The sequence below is a fragment of the Rutidosis leptorrhynchoides genome, chromosome 6 (assembly GCF_046630445.1).
Source record: "Rutidosis leptorrhynchoides isolate AG116_Rl617_1_P2 chromosome 6, CSIRO_AGI_Rlap_v1, whole genome shotgun sequence".
Taxonomy (NCBI): domain Eukaryota; kingdom Viridiplantae; phylum Streptophyta; class Magnoliopsida; order Asterales; family Asteraceae; genus Rutidosis; species Rutidosis leptorrhynchoides.
The window spans coordinates 194,810,789-194,825,641 of NC_092338.1; the positions used below are offsets into that span (position 1 = coordinate 194,810,789).

Consider the following 14,853-nt stretch of genomic DNA (forward strand, 5'->3'; position numbering starts at 1 on the left):
CGTCGCAGGTTCAAACCCGGACTTGGGCATTTTTAAAGGGCTACTCCCTTGAGGTAGTTATTTATCTATTATTATTATTATTATTATTATTATTATTATTATTATTATTATTATTATTATTATTATTATTATTATTATTATTATTATTATTATTATTATTATTATTATTATTAGCATTATTAAAATTTTTATTACTAATATCATCAATATTATTATTCGTATCATTTTTATTAAAAACTAACATTTATATTAAAAGTATCATCATTATTATTATTATTATTATCATTATTAGAAAGATTATCATTTTTATCAAAATTATTATTATTACTATCATTAACTATTATTTTGACATAAATATTATTATTTTCATAGTATCAATATTACTATCATAATAACTATTATTATTATTATTATTGTAAAATAAAACAACTTTTAGTTATTATTATTATCAATATTATTTTATCAAATAATTATTAGTTATGTAAAACTATACTTACTGCACATAACATAAATATATCAATACCTTTATAGTAAATATTAATAAATATAATTAATAAGGTTATTAATGAAAAAAAATCCAATTAAAATAACAATTAAACCACTAATAAAATATAAATTGTTCGATTACCATTTTATGTGTTAATATATATATAAATGATATAGGTTCGTGAATCCGAGGTCAACCTTATACTTGTTAAATGACGTCATATGTATTTTTACAACAAAATACAGTATGGTGAGTTTCATTTGCTCCCTTTTTAATTGCTTTTGCAATATATATTTTTGGGCTGAGAATACATGCGCTGCTTTTATAAATGTTTACGAAATAGACACAAGTACTTAAAAATATATTCTACGTTGAGTTGTACCACTGGCATATTTCCCTGTAGCTTGGTAACTATTATTTACATGGGTATTGTAAACGTGAATCCTGTTGATAGATCTATTGGGCCTGACAACCCCAATCGAACTGGACGACCAGTATTCAACGGTTGCACAGTACTTCGTTTTGGTGACTACACTTGGTACGGTGTAGTGAGATTTCATAATAATGGGAATATGCGACGTTGATTAAATGTTAAGTATGGTTACCAAGTGCTCAACCACTTAGAATGCTTTACAAACACTTGCGAGTGTATTATGTTTATGATTTTGAAATCTTGTGGTCTATTAACATATTGAAATGATTGTTATGATAAACCTGTGAACTCACCAACCTTTTGGTTGACACTTTTAAGCATGATTATTCTCAGGTACGAATTAAGTCTTCCGCTGTGCATTTACTCATTTTAAAGACATTACTTGGAGTCCTTCATGGCATATTTAGGACAGCACCTCGCAATGGGGCCAGATGTTGATGACTTCGTCCAGGTGGACAAGGACGGGTCGTTTCAGTCTCCTTGTGTTAGTCATTTCCTAGGAACGTGAACATTTTAGTGAGAAATTCATGTTTGCAACATGGTTTTGAAAACCTATATGTGAAACATGTGTCGATTAATTCTTGTCTAGATGCATTTTTGAAAACAAAGAAATTGTGCCATTTTGAAAAGATAGACAAGTTTCATCATTTGAATTTATGTTTGCCAAAGTTTGATAAGTATCATGAGATTGACATTTATCACAAGAACTTGGTCAAACATTTGTGTGTGCATGAGTGGTTTTTCAAAAACAATCTTTATGAATTATGCAAGAAAAAAATTCCTAATTGGCATTCTATTAGTTAAGATTTTTACAGATAAGTTTTCACACAATTGATAAGTTATGCATCAAAACAAGTGTTCCTATTAGTATGAAAGACACTAAAATTATTCTCATGTGAGATTATGCAAGTAGTCAAGAATCACATGAGAAAATTTTAAAGTAAGAAAGATTAAAAAGATTTGGATGCTTACCTTTAAGGATCACTAGATGTTGGAGATAAGGGAGACAATGAAAGATGGAATCTAGTGATTGGGGTTTAAAGAAGGAGTGAGGTTGGTGAAAAAGTGGTTTAGATAATAAAGATTGTGAGGAAAAGACAAAACAGCCATCAACTGTTGTGCGGTTGACTCCACGGTCGACCATGGTTCGACCGCACGGGCTTGGTGGGTTTAATTTATGGTACAAGTTCCATCATTCCCAACCCATTCCTAAATAGAGTGAAGGTCTCCTTTTTCAGAGGCTTAGAAAAGATATCAGCAATATTTTCTAAGGAGTCTACCTTATCAATCATGATATTACCCTTTTAGACATGATCACGTAAAAAGTGGTGCCTAATGTCTACGTGTTTAGTCCTAGAGTGTAATATATGATTTTTAGATAGGTCTATAGCACTCTTATTATCACAACAAATGGGTATTTAAGAAGAGATGATATTGTAATCTATGAAGGTGTGTTTCATCCATAGCACTTGTTCACATGCTCTTCCTACGGCAACATATTCTGCTTCGGTAGCAGACAGTGCAATGGATGTTTGCTTCATGGAGAACCATGATGTTAAGCAAAGTCCGACAAATGCACATACAACACTTGTGCTCTTTTGATCAATCAACGATCCTCCATGGTCAGAATCTGCAAAGCACATTCTGTCAACACCGGTGAACTTTGGATACCATAGACCAAGATGCATGATACCTTTCGAGTATCTAAAGATTCGTTTGACCGCTTCTACGTGAGACATTTTGGGATTCTCTTGGAATCTTGCACACAAGCACACACTATACATAATATCGGGTCGGCTCACTATTAAGTATAGAAGAGATCCAATCATTCGTCTATACTTGGTGCTATCGAATGAATCTCCTTCTCCTTCAAGAGTAAGCTTGATATTGGGGGCCATAGGAGTGGCCATAGGCTTTGAGGTTTCCATTCCAAACTTTTTGAGCATATCATGAATATAGTTTTGTTGATTGATGAACATTCCATCTTCTAGTTGCTTAATTTAGAGTCTGAGAAAGAACTTGAGTTCACCTATCATGCTCATTTCAAACTCATCATGAATTAACTTAGAAAACTCATTGCTAAGAGACTCGTTAGTAGAACCAAATACAATATCATCAACATATATGTGAACAATAACCAAATCATTTTCATGCTTTTTGACGAATAATGTATTATTAATTTTTTCCATTTCATATCTATGATTAATAACAAAGGTTCTAACTTTCAAATACTAAGCTCAAGGAGCTTGTTTGAGTCCATATATGGCCTTTTTATGTTTAAACATATGATAAGGTTTTTCAAAATCTTCAAAGCCCGGAGGTTGTGACACAAATACTTCTTCATTTATTACACCAGTTAGAAAAGCATTTTTGACGTCCATTTTATATAGTTTTAAGTTTTTAGCTCATGCATATGCAAGAAGTATTCTAATGGACTCTAGTCTAGCTACGGGAGCAGAGGTCTCATCGTACTCGATTCCTTCTTGTTGGCTATACCCTTATGCGACTAACCTTGCTTTGTTTCTAACAACCTTCCCATCTTCATCTAGTTTGTTCCTATATACCCATTTGGTTCCTATGATATTTTGCTCACTTGGTAGGGGGAACCAAATCCCATACGTCACTCCTTTGAAAATGATTTAATTCCTCTTGCATGGCTTCTACCCAACTCTCATCTAGTAAAGCTTCCTTGACATTTTTAGGTTCTACTTGGAAGATGAATGCATAGTTTGCAACTAAATTGAAGATTTTTGATCGTGTGGTTCTAGTATTGATATCTCATGTGACTTGATCTATTGGATGATCCTTAATATGTTTAAGGTCGGTTGTAGGTTCTAGATGGTCTTTTCTATGATCGTTTTCCAAGTGAGATTCTTTCTCATTGGTTTCTTTGACTTCTTTGGGCTCATTTTGGGTTGTGCTAGTCACAATGGCTTCTTGTTCAATCACATATTGAAATGTCCCGTTCATATCGATTATAAACGTTTCATATTAATTGATCTCTTTGCGAGGTTTTAACCTCTATATGAGACGTTTTTTCAAAGACTGCATTCGTTTTTAAAACAAACCATAACTTTTATTTTATTGACAAGATTACCACCTAGATTATCAAGAATTGATAATCTAAAAATATCACACATACACACGACCAATACATATTGGTTTACAATATTAATATGTTACAACAAAGTAAATCTCGAATGAAGTTTTAAACAATATTATACAATCATGCTGACATCGAATCTTGTCCATATTTTAGCATGCAACAGCGGAAGCTCTTAATAATTACCTGAGAATAAACATGCTTTAAACGTCAACAAAAATGTTGGTGAGTTATAGGTTTAACCTATATATATATATCAAATCGTAATAATAGACCACAAGATTTTATATTTCAATATACATCCCATACATAGAGATAAAAATCATTCATATGGTGAACACCTGGTAACTGACATTAACAAGATGCATATAAGAATATCCCCTATCATTCCGGGACATCCATCAGACATGATAAAAACGAATTCGAAGTACTAAAGCATCCGGTACTTTAGATGGGGTTCGTTAGGCCCAATAGATCTATCTTTAGGATTCGCGTCACTTAGTAGATCCGTTTACTAATTCTTAGGCTACCAAGCAAAAGGGGCATATTCTGCTTCGATCATTCACCCATATAATGTAGTTTCAATTACTTGTGTCTATTTCGTAAAACATTTATAAAACTGCATGTATTCTCATCCCAAAAATATTAGATTTTAAAAAATGGGAATATAACTCACTTTCACAGATTTTTCCTTCGTCGGAAATAAGACTTTGCCACTGGTCGATTCACGAACCTATAACAAATATGTACATATATATCAAAGTATGTTCAAAATATATTTACAACATTTTTTTATTACATTTTAATGATTTGAGTTTATTAAGTCAGCAGTCCTCGTTAGTAACCTACAACTAGTTGTCCACAGTTAGATGTACAGAAATAAATCAATGTATATATTATCTCGAATCAATCCACGACTCAGTATCTACAAGTCTCAGACTCGATCATAACTCAAAGTATATATATATTATTTTGGAATCAACCTCAACCCTGTATAGCTAACTCAAACATTACTGCATATAGAGTGTCTATGGTTGTTCCGAAATATATATATATATATATAGATGGGTCGATATGATATGTCAAAACATTGTATTGATGTCTATGGTATCCCAAGATTACATAATATGTTAGAATACATGTATAATACAATATAAGTTAGCTAGGATATGATTAATATAGATTTGTTACCAATTTTCACGTAGCTACAACAAGCAAAATTATCCAATCTTGTTTTACCCATAACCTCTTCGTTTTAAATCCGTTTTAAGTGATTCAAGTTGCTATGGTTTCATATTGAACTTAAGTTTATGAATCTAAACAGAGAAAGTATAAGTTTATAGTCGAAAATACAGGTTACAAGTCATTTTTGTAAAAGTAGTCATTTCAGTCGAAAGAACGACGTGTAGATGACCATTTTGGAAAACATACTTCCACTTTGAGTTTAACCATGATTTTTGGATATAGTTTCATGTTCATTCGAAAAATCATTTTTCCAGAAGAATAGCTTTTAAATCAAAGTTTATCATAGTTTTTAATTAACTAACCCAAAACAGCCCGCGGTGTTACTTCGACGGCGTATGTCCGGTTTTACGGTGTTTTTCGTGTTTTCAGGTTTTAAATCATTAAGTTAGCATATCATAAATATATATAACATGTGTCTAGTTGATTTTAAAAGTCAAGTTAGAAGGATTAACTTTTGTTTGCGAACAAGTTTAGAATTCACTAAACTATGTTCTAGTGATTACAAGTTTAAACCTTTAAATAAGATAGTTTTATATATATGATTCGAATGATGTTATGAACATCATTACTACCTCAACTTTTGTGGATAAACCTACTGGAAATGAGCAAAATAGATCTAGCTTCAATGGATCCTTGGATGGCTTTAAAGTTCTTGAAGTAGAATCATGACACGAAAATAAGTTCAAATAAGATTTCCACTCGAAATAAGATTGTTATAGTTATAGAAATTGAATCAAAGTTTGAATATGAGTATTACCTTGTATTAGAAATATATCTTACTGTAAATAAGAAAGATTTCTTGAGGTTGGATGATCACTCAAAGTGGATTTGCAAGATTGAAAGTAAGCTAGCAAACTTGGAAGTGTTGTTGGTGTGTTCTTGAGTAGTTGTTTTATAACTTGGTTTATGTATGGATTTATGAACTAGATTGAGCTAGATTTTGTTAAATATGATGAAAAACACTTAGCACAATGGAAGAACACTTGAGAGAGAGTAATTTGATTCAAGAAAATTGCAAAGTGAAAGTGTTTATGAGCTATGATGTTCATGTGAATGTGTAGCCTTCATATAGGCTCCATTAATTTGTAATTTTGTGAGATATTTCATGTTAGATGTTAAATTATGGTTCCCACATGGTTAGGTGACTCACAAGGGCTGCTAAGAGCTGATCATTAAAGTGTATATACCAATAGTAAATACATTTAGAAGCTGGGTATTGTACGAGTACGAATACGGGTGCATACGAGTAGAATTGTTGATGAAAATGAACGAGGATGTAATTTTAAGCATTTTTGTTAAGTAGAAGTACTTTGATAAGTTTCTTGAAGTCTTTCAAAAGTGTATGAATACATATTAAAATACTACATGTATATACATTTTAACTGAGTCGTTAAGTCATCGTTAGTCGTTACATGTAAGTGTTGTTTTGAAACCTTTAAGTTAACGATCTTGTTAAATGTTGTTAATATATTGTTTCTTATATCTAATGAGATGTTAAATTATTACATTATCATGATATTATGATGTATTAATATATCTTAATATGATATATATACATTTAAATGTCGTTACAACGATAATCATTACATATATGTCTCGTTTCGAAATCCTTAAGTTAGTAGTCTTGTTTTTACATATGTAGTTCATTGTTAATACACTTAATGATATGTTTACTTATCATTTATCATGTTTAACATAGTGTATCAATATATTAATATGATTCATATGTATTTAGTAAGACGTTGTTATAACGATAATCGTTATATATATCGTTTCGAGTTTCTTAAATTAATAAACTCATTTTTATGTATATCACTCATTGTTAATATACGTAGTGAGATACTTACTTATCATACTATCATGTTAACTATATATATATATATATATATATATATATATATATATATATATATATACACACACATATATATCCATATATATGTCATCATATAGTTTTTACAAGTTTTAACGTTCGTGAATCGCCGGTCAACTTGGGTGGTCAATTGTCTATATGAAACCTACTTCAATTAATCAAGTCTTAACAAGTTTGATTGCTTAACATGTTGGAAACACTTAATCATGTAAATATCAATTTCATTTAATATATATAAACATGGAAAAGTTCGGGTCACTACAGTACCTACCCGTTAAATAAATTTCGTCCCAAAATTTTAAGCAGTTGGAGGTGTTGACATATCTTCTGGAAATAAGTGTGGGTATTTCTTCTTCACCTGATCTTCTCGTTCCCAGATGAACTCGGGTCCTCTACGAGCATTCCATCGAACCTTAACAATTGGTATCTTGTTTTACTTAAGTCTTTTAACCTCACGATCCATTATTTCGACGGATTCTTCGATGAATTGAAGTTTTTCGTTATTTGGATTTCGTCTAACGGAATAGTGAGATCTTCTTTAGCAAAATATTTCTTCAAATTTGAGACGTGAAAAGTGTTATGTACAGCCGCTAGTTGTTGAGGTAACTCAATTCGGTAAGCTACTGGTCCGACACGATCAATAATCTTGAATGGTCCAATATACCTTGGATTTAATTTCCTCGTTTACCAAATCGAACAACGCCTTTCCAAGGTGCAACTTTAAGCATGACCATCTCTCCAACTTCAAATTCTATATCTTTTCTTTTAATGTCAGCGTAGCTCTTTTGTCGACTTTGGGCAGTTTTCAACCGTTGTTGAATTTGGATGATCTTCTCGGTAGTTTCTTGTATTATCTCCGGACCCGTAATCTGTCTATCCCCCACTTCACTCAAACAAATCGGAGACCTGTACTTTCTACCATAAAGTGCTTCAAACAGAGCCATATCAATGCTTGAATGGTAGCTGTTGTTGTAGGAAAATTCTGCTAACGGTTGGTGTCGATCCCAACTGTTTCCGAAATCAATAACACATGCTCGTAGCATGTCTTCAAGCGTTTGTATCATCCTTTCGCTCTGCCCATCAGTTTGTAGATGATAGGCAGTACTCATGTCTAGACGAGTTCCTAATGCTTGCTGTAATGTCTGCCAGAATCTTGAAATAAATCTGTCATCCCTATCAGAGATAATAGAGATTGGTATTCCATGTCTGGAGACGACTTCCTTCAAATACAGTCGTGCTAACTTCTCCATCTTGTCATCTTCTCTTATTGGCAGGAAGTGTGCTGATTTGGTGAGACGATCAACTATTACCCAAATAATATCAAAACCACTTGCAGTCCTTGGCAATTTAGTGATGAAATCCATGGTAATATTTTCCCATTTCCATTCCGGGATTTTGGGTTGTTGAAGTAGACCTGATGGTTTTTGATGCTCAGCTTTGATCTTAGAACACGTCAAACATTCTCCTACGTATTTAGCAACATCGGCTTTCATACCCGGCCACCAAAAATGTTTCTTGAGATCCTTGTACATCTTTTCGCTCCAGGATGTATTGAGTATCTGGTTTTATGAGCTTCTCTATGTACCATTTCTCTCATATCTCCAAATTTTGGTACCCAAATTCTTTCAGCCATGTACCGGGTTCCGTCTTCCCGAATATTAAGATGCTTCTCCGATCCTTGGGGTATTTCATTCTTTAAATTTCTCTCTTTTAAAACACCTTGTTGCACCTCCTTTATTTGAGTAGTAAGGTTAGTGTGAATCATTATATTCATAGCTTTTACTCGAATGGGTTCTCTGTCCTTTCTGCTCAAGGCATCGGCTACCACATTTGCCTTCCCCGGGTGGTAACGAATCTCAAATTCATAATCATTCAATAATTCAATCCACATGCGCTGCCTCATGTTCAGTTGTTTCTGATCAAAAATATGTTGGAGACTTTTGTGGTCGGTATATATAATACTATTGTCCCCATATAAGTAGTGCCTCCAAGTCTTCAATGCAAAAACAACAGCACCCAATTCCAAATCGTGAGTCGTATAATTTTGCTCGTGAATCTTCAATTGTCTTGACGCATAAGCAATTATCTTCGTTCGTTGCATTAATACACAACCGAGACCTTGCTTTGATGCGTCACAATAAATCACAAAATCATCATTCCCTTCAGGCAATGACAATATAGGTGCCGTAGTTAGCTTTTTCTTCAATAACTGAAGCGCTTTCTCTTGTTCATCCTTCCATTCAAATTTCTTCCCTTTATGCGTTAATGCAGTCAAGGGTTTTGCTATTTTGGAAAAATCTTGGATGAATATTCTGTAATAACCAGCCAGCCCTAAAAATTGGCGTATGTGTTTCGGAGTTTTCGGGGTTTCCTACTTTTTAACGGTTTCAATCTTTGCTGGATCCACCTGAATACCTTCTTTGTTCACTATGAGACCGAGGAATTGAACTTCTTCCAGCCAAAATGCACACTTTGAAAACTTAGCGTACAATTTTTTTTTCTCAGCAACTCTAGCACTTTTCTCAAATGTTCTTCGTGCTCTTGATCATTCTTTGAGTAAATAAGTATGTCATCGATGAAAACAATGACAAACTTGTCAAGATATGGCCTACACACTTGGTTCATGAGGTCCATGAACACAGCTGGTGCGTTAGTCAATCCAAACGGCATAACTATAAACTCGTAATGACTGTAACGCGTCCTAAAAGCAGTCTTTGGAATATCATCCTCCTTCACCGACATTTGATGATATCTAGAACGTAAATCGATCTTCGAATAAACCGACGAGCTTTGTAGTTGATCAAATAAGTTGTCGATTCTCGGTAATGGGTAACGGTTCTTGATGATAAGTTTGTTCAACTCTCGGTAGTTGATACACAACCTGAATGTACCATCTTTCTTCTTGACAAACGGAACAGGAGCTCCCCATGGTGATGTACTTGGTCGAATGAAACCACGCTCTAAAAGTTCCTGTAACTGACTTTGTAATTCTTTCATTTCGCTGGGTGCGAGTCTGTATGGAGCACGAGCTATTGGTGCATCTCCTGGTACAAGGTCTATTTGAAATTCAACGGATCAATGTGGGAGTAATCCCGGTAATTCTTTCGAAAATACATCGGAAAATTCTTTTGCGACGGGAACATCACTGATGTTCTTTTCTTCAGGTTTAACTTCTTCGATGTGCGCTAGAATGACGTAACAACCTTTTCTTATTAGTTTTTGTGCCTTCAAACTACTAATAAGATTTAACTTCGCGTTGTTGTTTTCTCCGTACACCATTAAAGGTTTTCCTTTTTCACGCATAATGCGAATCGCATTTTTGTAACAAACGACCTCTGCTCTCACCTTTTTCAACCAGTCCATGCTAATTATTACATCAAAACTCCCTAACTCGACTGGTATTAAATCAATCTTAAACATTTCATCACCATTTTAATTTCTCTATCCCGACATATATTATCTGCTAAAATTAATTTACCGTTTGCTAATTCAAGTAAAAATTTATTATCCAAAGGCTTCAATGGGCAACTTAATTTTGCACAAAAATCTCTACTCATATAGCTTCTATCCGCACCTAAATCAAATAAAACATAAGCAGACTTATCGTCAATAAGAAACGTACCCGTAACAAGCTCCGGGTCTTCCTGTGCTTCTGCTGCATTAATATTGAAAACTCTTCCGCGGCCCTGCCCATTAGTATTCCCCTGATTCGGGCAATTTCTAATAATGTGGCCCAATTTTCCACATTTATAACAAACAACGTTGTTATTACTTGCTCCAACACTACTCGTTCCGGCATTACTTGTTCCGACACTATTTGTTCCTTTAGTTCTGTTAAACCTTGGTCCGTAGACCTCACACTTTGTCGCGCTATGACCATTTCTTTTACACATGTTTCAAAATGTCGTGCAAAACCCCGAGTGATTTTCTTCACACCTTTGGCATGTCTGTTTTTGGTTTTTGTTGTCGTTGTTGTTATTGAGGTTGTTATTGGGATTGTTATTGTTGTTGAAACAGTTGTTGTAGTTGTTATTGTTTTTGGGACGTTTGTTGTGTTATTGTTAGCTTGCCTCCATAAGTAGCACCCGTTCTATTTGTCAAAAAGAAAGAGGGTACGTTGAGAATGTGTATTGATTACCGAGATCTCAGCAAGCTAACCATCAAGAATTTTTATCCATTCCTGCTTATTGATGTAGTTTTACCAACTGCAAGGATCAAGTATCTATTCGAAGATTGATCTTAGGTCGGGTTATCATCAATTGAGAGTCAAGGAAACCGATGTTCCTAAGACTACTTTCCTAACTCGTTATAGACATTATGAGTTTCTTGTCATGTCTTTTGGTTTAACCAATACTCCTGCTGTATTCATGGATCTTATGAACCATGCATGCAAACCTTATCTTGATAAATTCATAACCGTTTTCATTAAGGACATCTTAATTTATTCCAAGAGCGAGAAAGAGCATGAGCAATATCTGCAATTGATTCTAGGGCTCTTAAAGAAGGAACAACTGTATGCCAAGTTTTCCAAGTGCGAACTTTGGCCGTGAACCGTACAATTTCTTGAACATGTAGTTAATAGTGAAGGAATATGTGTCAATCCTATAAATCACCACTACTCAGAAATTTTTCAAGAACTAGTCATGGCGGAAGTCCATAAGACTAGATATTCTAATCACCTAGGCTCTTTTAGCTGAAATTTCATACAATATCAACTCTCATTCAAGTAGGTCCCCACTGTAATTAAGTGTAGACTTTACTTTAACAAAATGTTAACCGAATGATAATTTTTAGTCAACACTTCCTGTTAAATAAAGTTCATACATTTCACATCTCGAATCTTAAAAAGTGTCTTGTTGACGATATACTCGTTATTCCCTTAAATGATCTTCGCATTAATTTCACTTCATCGAAAAACCTATAGAAGTTGTGGATCGTGAGGCTAAACGTTTGAAACAAAGCTCTATTCTGGTTGTTAAGATCCGTTGGAATTCACGTAGAGGCCCCGAGTATACCTGGGAACGTGAATACCGGATGAAGCGGAAATATCCCCATCTATTCTCAAACGTTAATACATCCGAGAAGTCTTCCTGAAACTTCGGGATGAAGTTTAAATTAACGGGGAGGTACTATAACAACCCTCACTTTTCCCTTCTGAATTTACTAAGTCGTCCTTAGGGTTTCAATGTCATACTCTGTGCATCATCATTAGGGTTGTTATCCATTTTGTCAAACGAACATTTATGCTTTCATTAAATGATCGCGTGTATTGTTAACACCCTGAAATTTCATAAAACCCTAAACCTAACCCAACTTACTAACTACTAAACCCTAATCCCATTTAATATTTAATATTAAATCATAACCCTAATACTAAATAAATAATATAAATAATATGTCATAAATTGAAATGTGATAATATTTAAGAATTTATATCAACAAATTGGAACCAAATATAATTAATAAAAGTTAGGGTCTAAATATTAAATAAATGTAACCCTAATATTAATGATATTAATAAAAAAATACAAATAATATATATAAAAAAATAAGTATACCGTATAAAAAAATAAAAATAAAGAAGTCATATGTATCACAAATAAATCAGTTGTAGGGGTTTTTAGGAAGACAAAACTTGTTTCCTAAGTATTATCAAGCCTAATTAAACTCAAACTAATCCTTGAATCCAAGAGCAATTAGGAAACAATTAAAACTATAAAACCATCGTGATTTTCCTAGAGTTCTCACCACAATATCCTGCAATCAAGTCGACAGTTTTCCAGCTTGCTTTCCCTCTAAATATCGTCGACTATCTCCTGCTATTTCCCTCAAGTTTCGGTCGATTATAAACCCCTAAACCAGCTGCAAAGTCAGTCGATCCTATCACCTACATCAGTTGTTTTTCAATCGACAATAACCTCCACACAAACCCTACTTGTAATCGTCAAATACCATCATCATTCGCCATTCAAACCTCCTGCTTATCTTCTGTCTTCTGTTGAACTAAATAGCCCAGGAAAAATTCAAGTAAGTTGCTTCTGTCCTGCTGTATATTTCAATACCCAACAGCCCTTTTATGTTTGATTATTGATGCTTGTTTTTCTTCTGTTTCTTGCGTGATCAAACAGCCCAAAATAATCCATATTTACTGCTAAACCTGCTGCTACCTACTGCTGCGTGTTCTCAGTTTTCTGTCGAGCAGATTAGAACCAAAAGGACACTAATTGGGTCGTACTGCTGCTGCTGTAACCTGTTTCTGTTTCGCCATTCATCATCATCAAACCTTGTCTCCAATCTTGCTTGAGGTAGCCTTTAAAACCTAGTCTAATGGTGTGTTTAAATCAATTATACATAAGTATGTTACTAGGTATTATGTTAAGTATAATATTGAAGAATGAATAACAATTGTGTTTTAAAGTTTATAAAGATTTATGAATTGATGTAAGGTTAATTATAATGATTAATGATAAAGAATTTGATCAAGTATTATAATTAGTTATTAAAAAGAAGTTTATGATTTTATGTAGGAATATGGTTAAAGATATTATGATAAAGAGATTAATTAGTAGTTATAAGTATGGTGAATATGAATAAGGATTTCAAGATTTTTAATAAGTTTGTGATTAAAAGAACTAAGATTATGTACATGAAAAAGATTATGAGTATTATGTATTAATGGATTATAAATATCATGTATGAATAAATATAAGTATTATTGAATATAAAGTATGAACTTGATTAGTTATTAGGATGAACTAAGAGATTAAGAAGTTATGATTTTATGTGATTAAAAGATAATAAAGGTTATGATTATGGATTAGTAAAGTATTTATGATCATGGTGTACGTGCATGCATGCATGCTTGCATACGTACGTATGTGCATGTATACATTGTAGGTATATGTGTGTATATATATAAATATATACATACGTGTATATGTATATGTATATATGTATGTATATGTACGTGTGTATGTATGAATGAATGTGCATTATGTAAGTTATATGCGATTAGTAAACATAATAATAAAAGTAATAAGCGTATATATACATATCATCTTACACTTACCTATATGTAACACCTACACCTAATGTATATATATACCATATAGTTATAAATACATACATGTATAATAATAATAAAGAATATATGTATATGTATGTATCACATAGAGGTATATTTATAGATGTAACATATAGTGAATGATAGACATAGTAATTGATTAAAGTAAATAATAATACTATTATTAGTATAACTTATACACTTATCTATATAGTAACACTTAAGTACACTAAGTATATTATCACTTATATAAATATAACTTTTCTCGAGAACTGTCACTGTTAATATAGTTTGCTATAATAATAAACAAACTTTATGTCTATAAGACATTAACTAATCGAACATAATATCTCTAGGTTGAGATCTCTTCTTACACACTCCATTCGTACTACTCGCGTGGATTTTTCTTGCTTGTTATTAAGGTGAACTTCATAGCCCCACTTTTTAACTATTTATATTACTTATTTTAAACTTTTGGGGTGAGACACATGCTTGCTTTCAAACTATTTTACGCTTAGACACAAGTAACCGCAAACTATTTAACTATGCTGACATGCTTTGATTCATGCTAAATCCCCACCATGATATCGTTAATTACTGGAATTTGGTAAGCTTAGTTATTGTGAATAGCGCTATTGAGAGTGAAGTC

At 33.0% G+C, this 14,853-nt stretch overlaps 1 protein-coding gene across 1 annotated transcript; it reads right to left on the reverse strand.

Moving 5' to 3' along the window:
* Nucleotides 1-2,338: 2,338 nt before the first annotated feature.
* LOC139854334 (secreted RxLR effector protein 161-like) lies at nt 2,339-2,830 on the reverse strand. The gene has a single exon (XM_071843640.1). It carries the CDS (start codon nt 2,828-2,830, stop codon nt 2,339-2,341), a length of 492 nt encoding a protein of 163 aa, XP_071699741.1.
* Between the last annotated feature and the right edge of the window lie 12,023 nt (nt 2,831-14,853).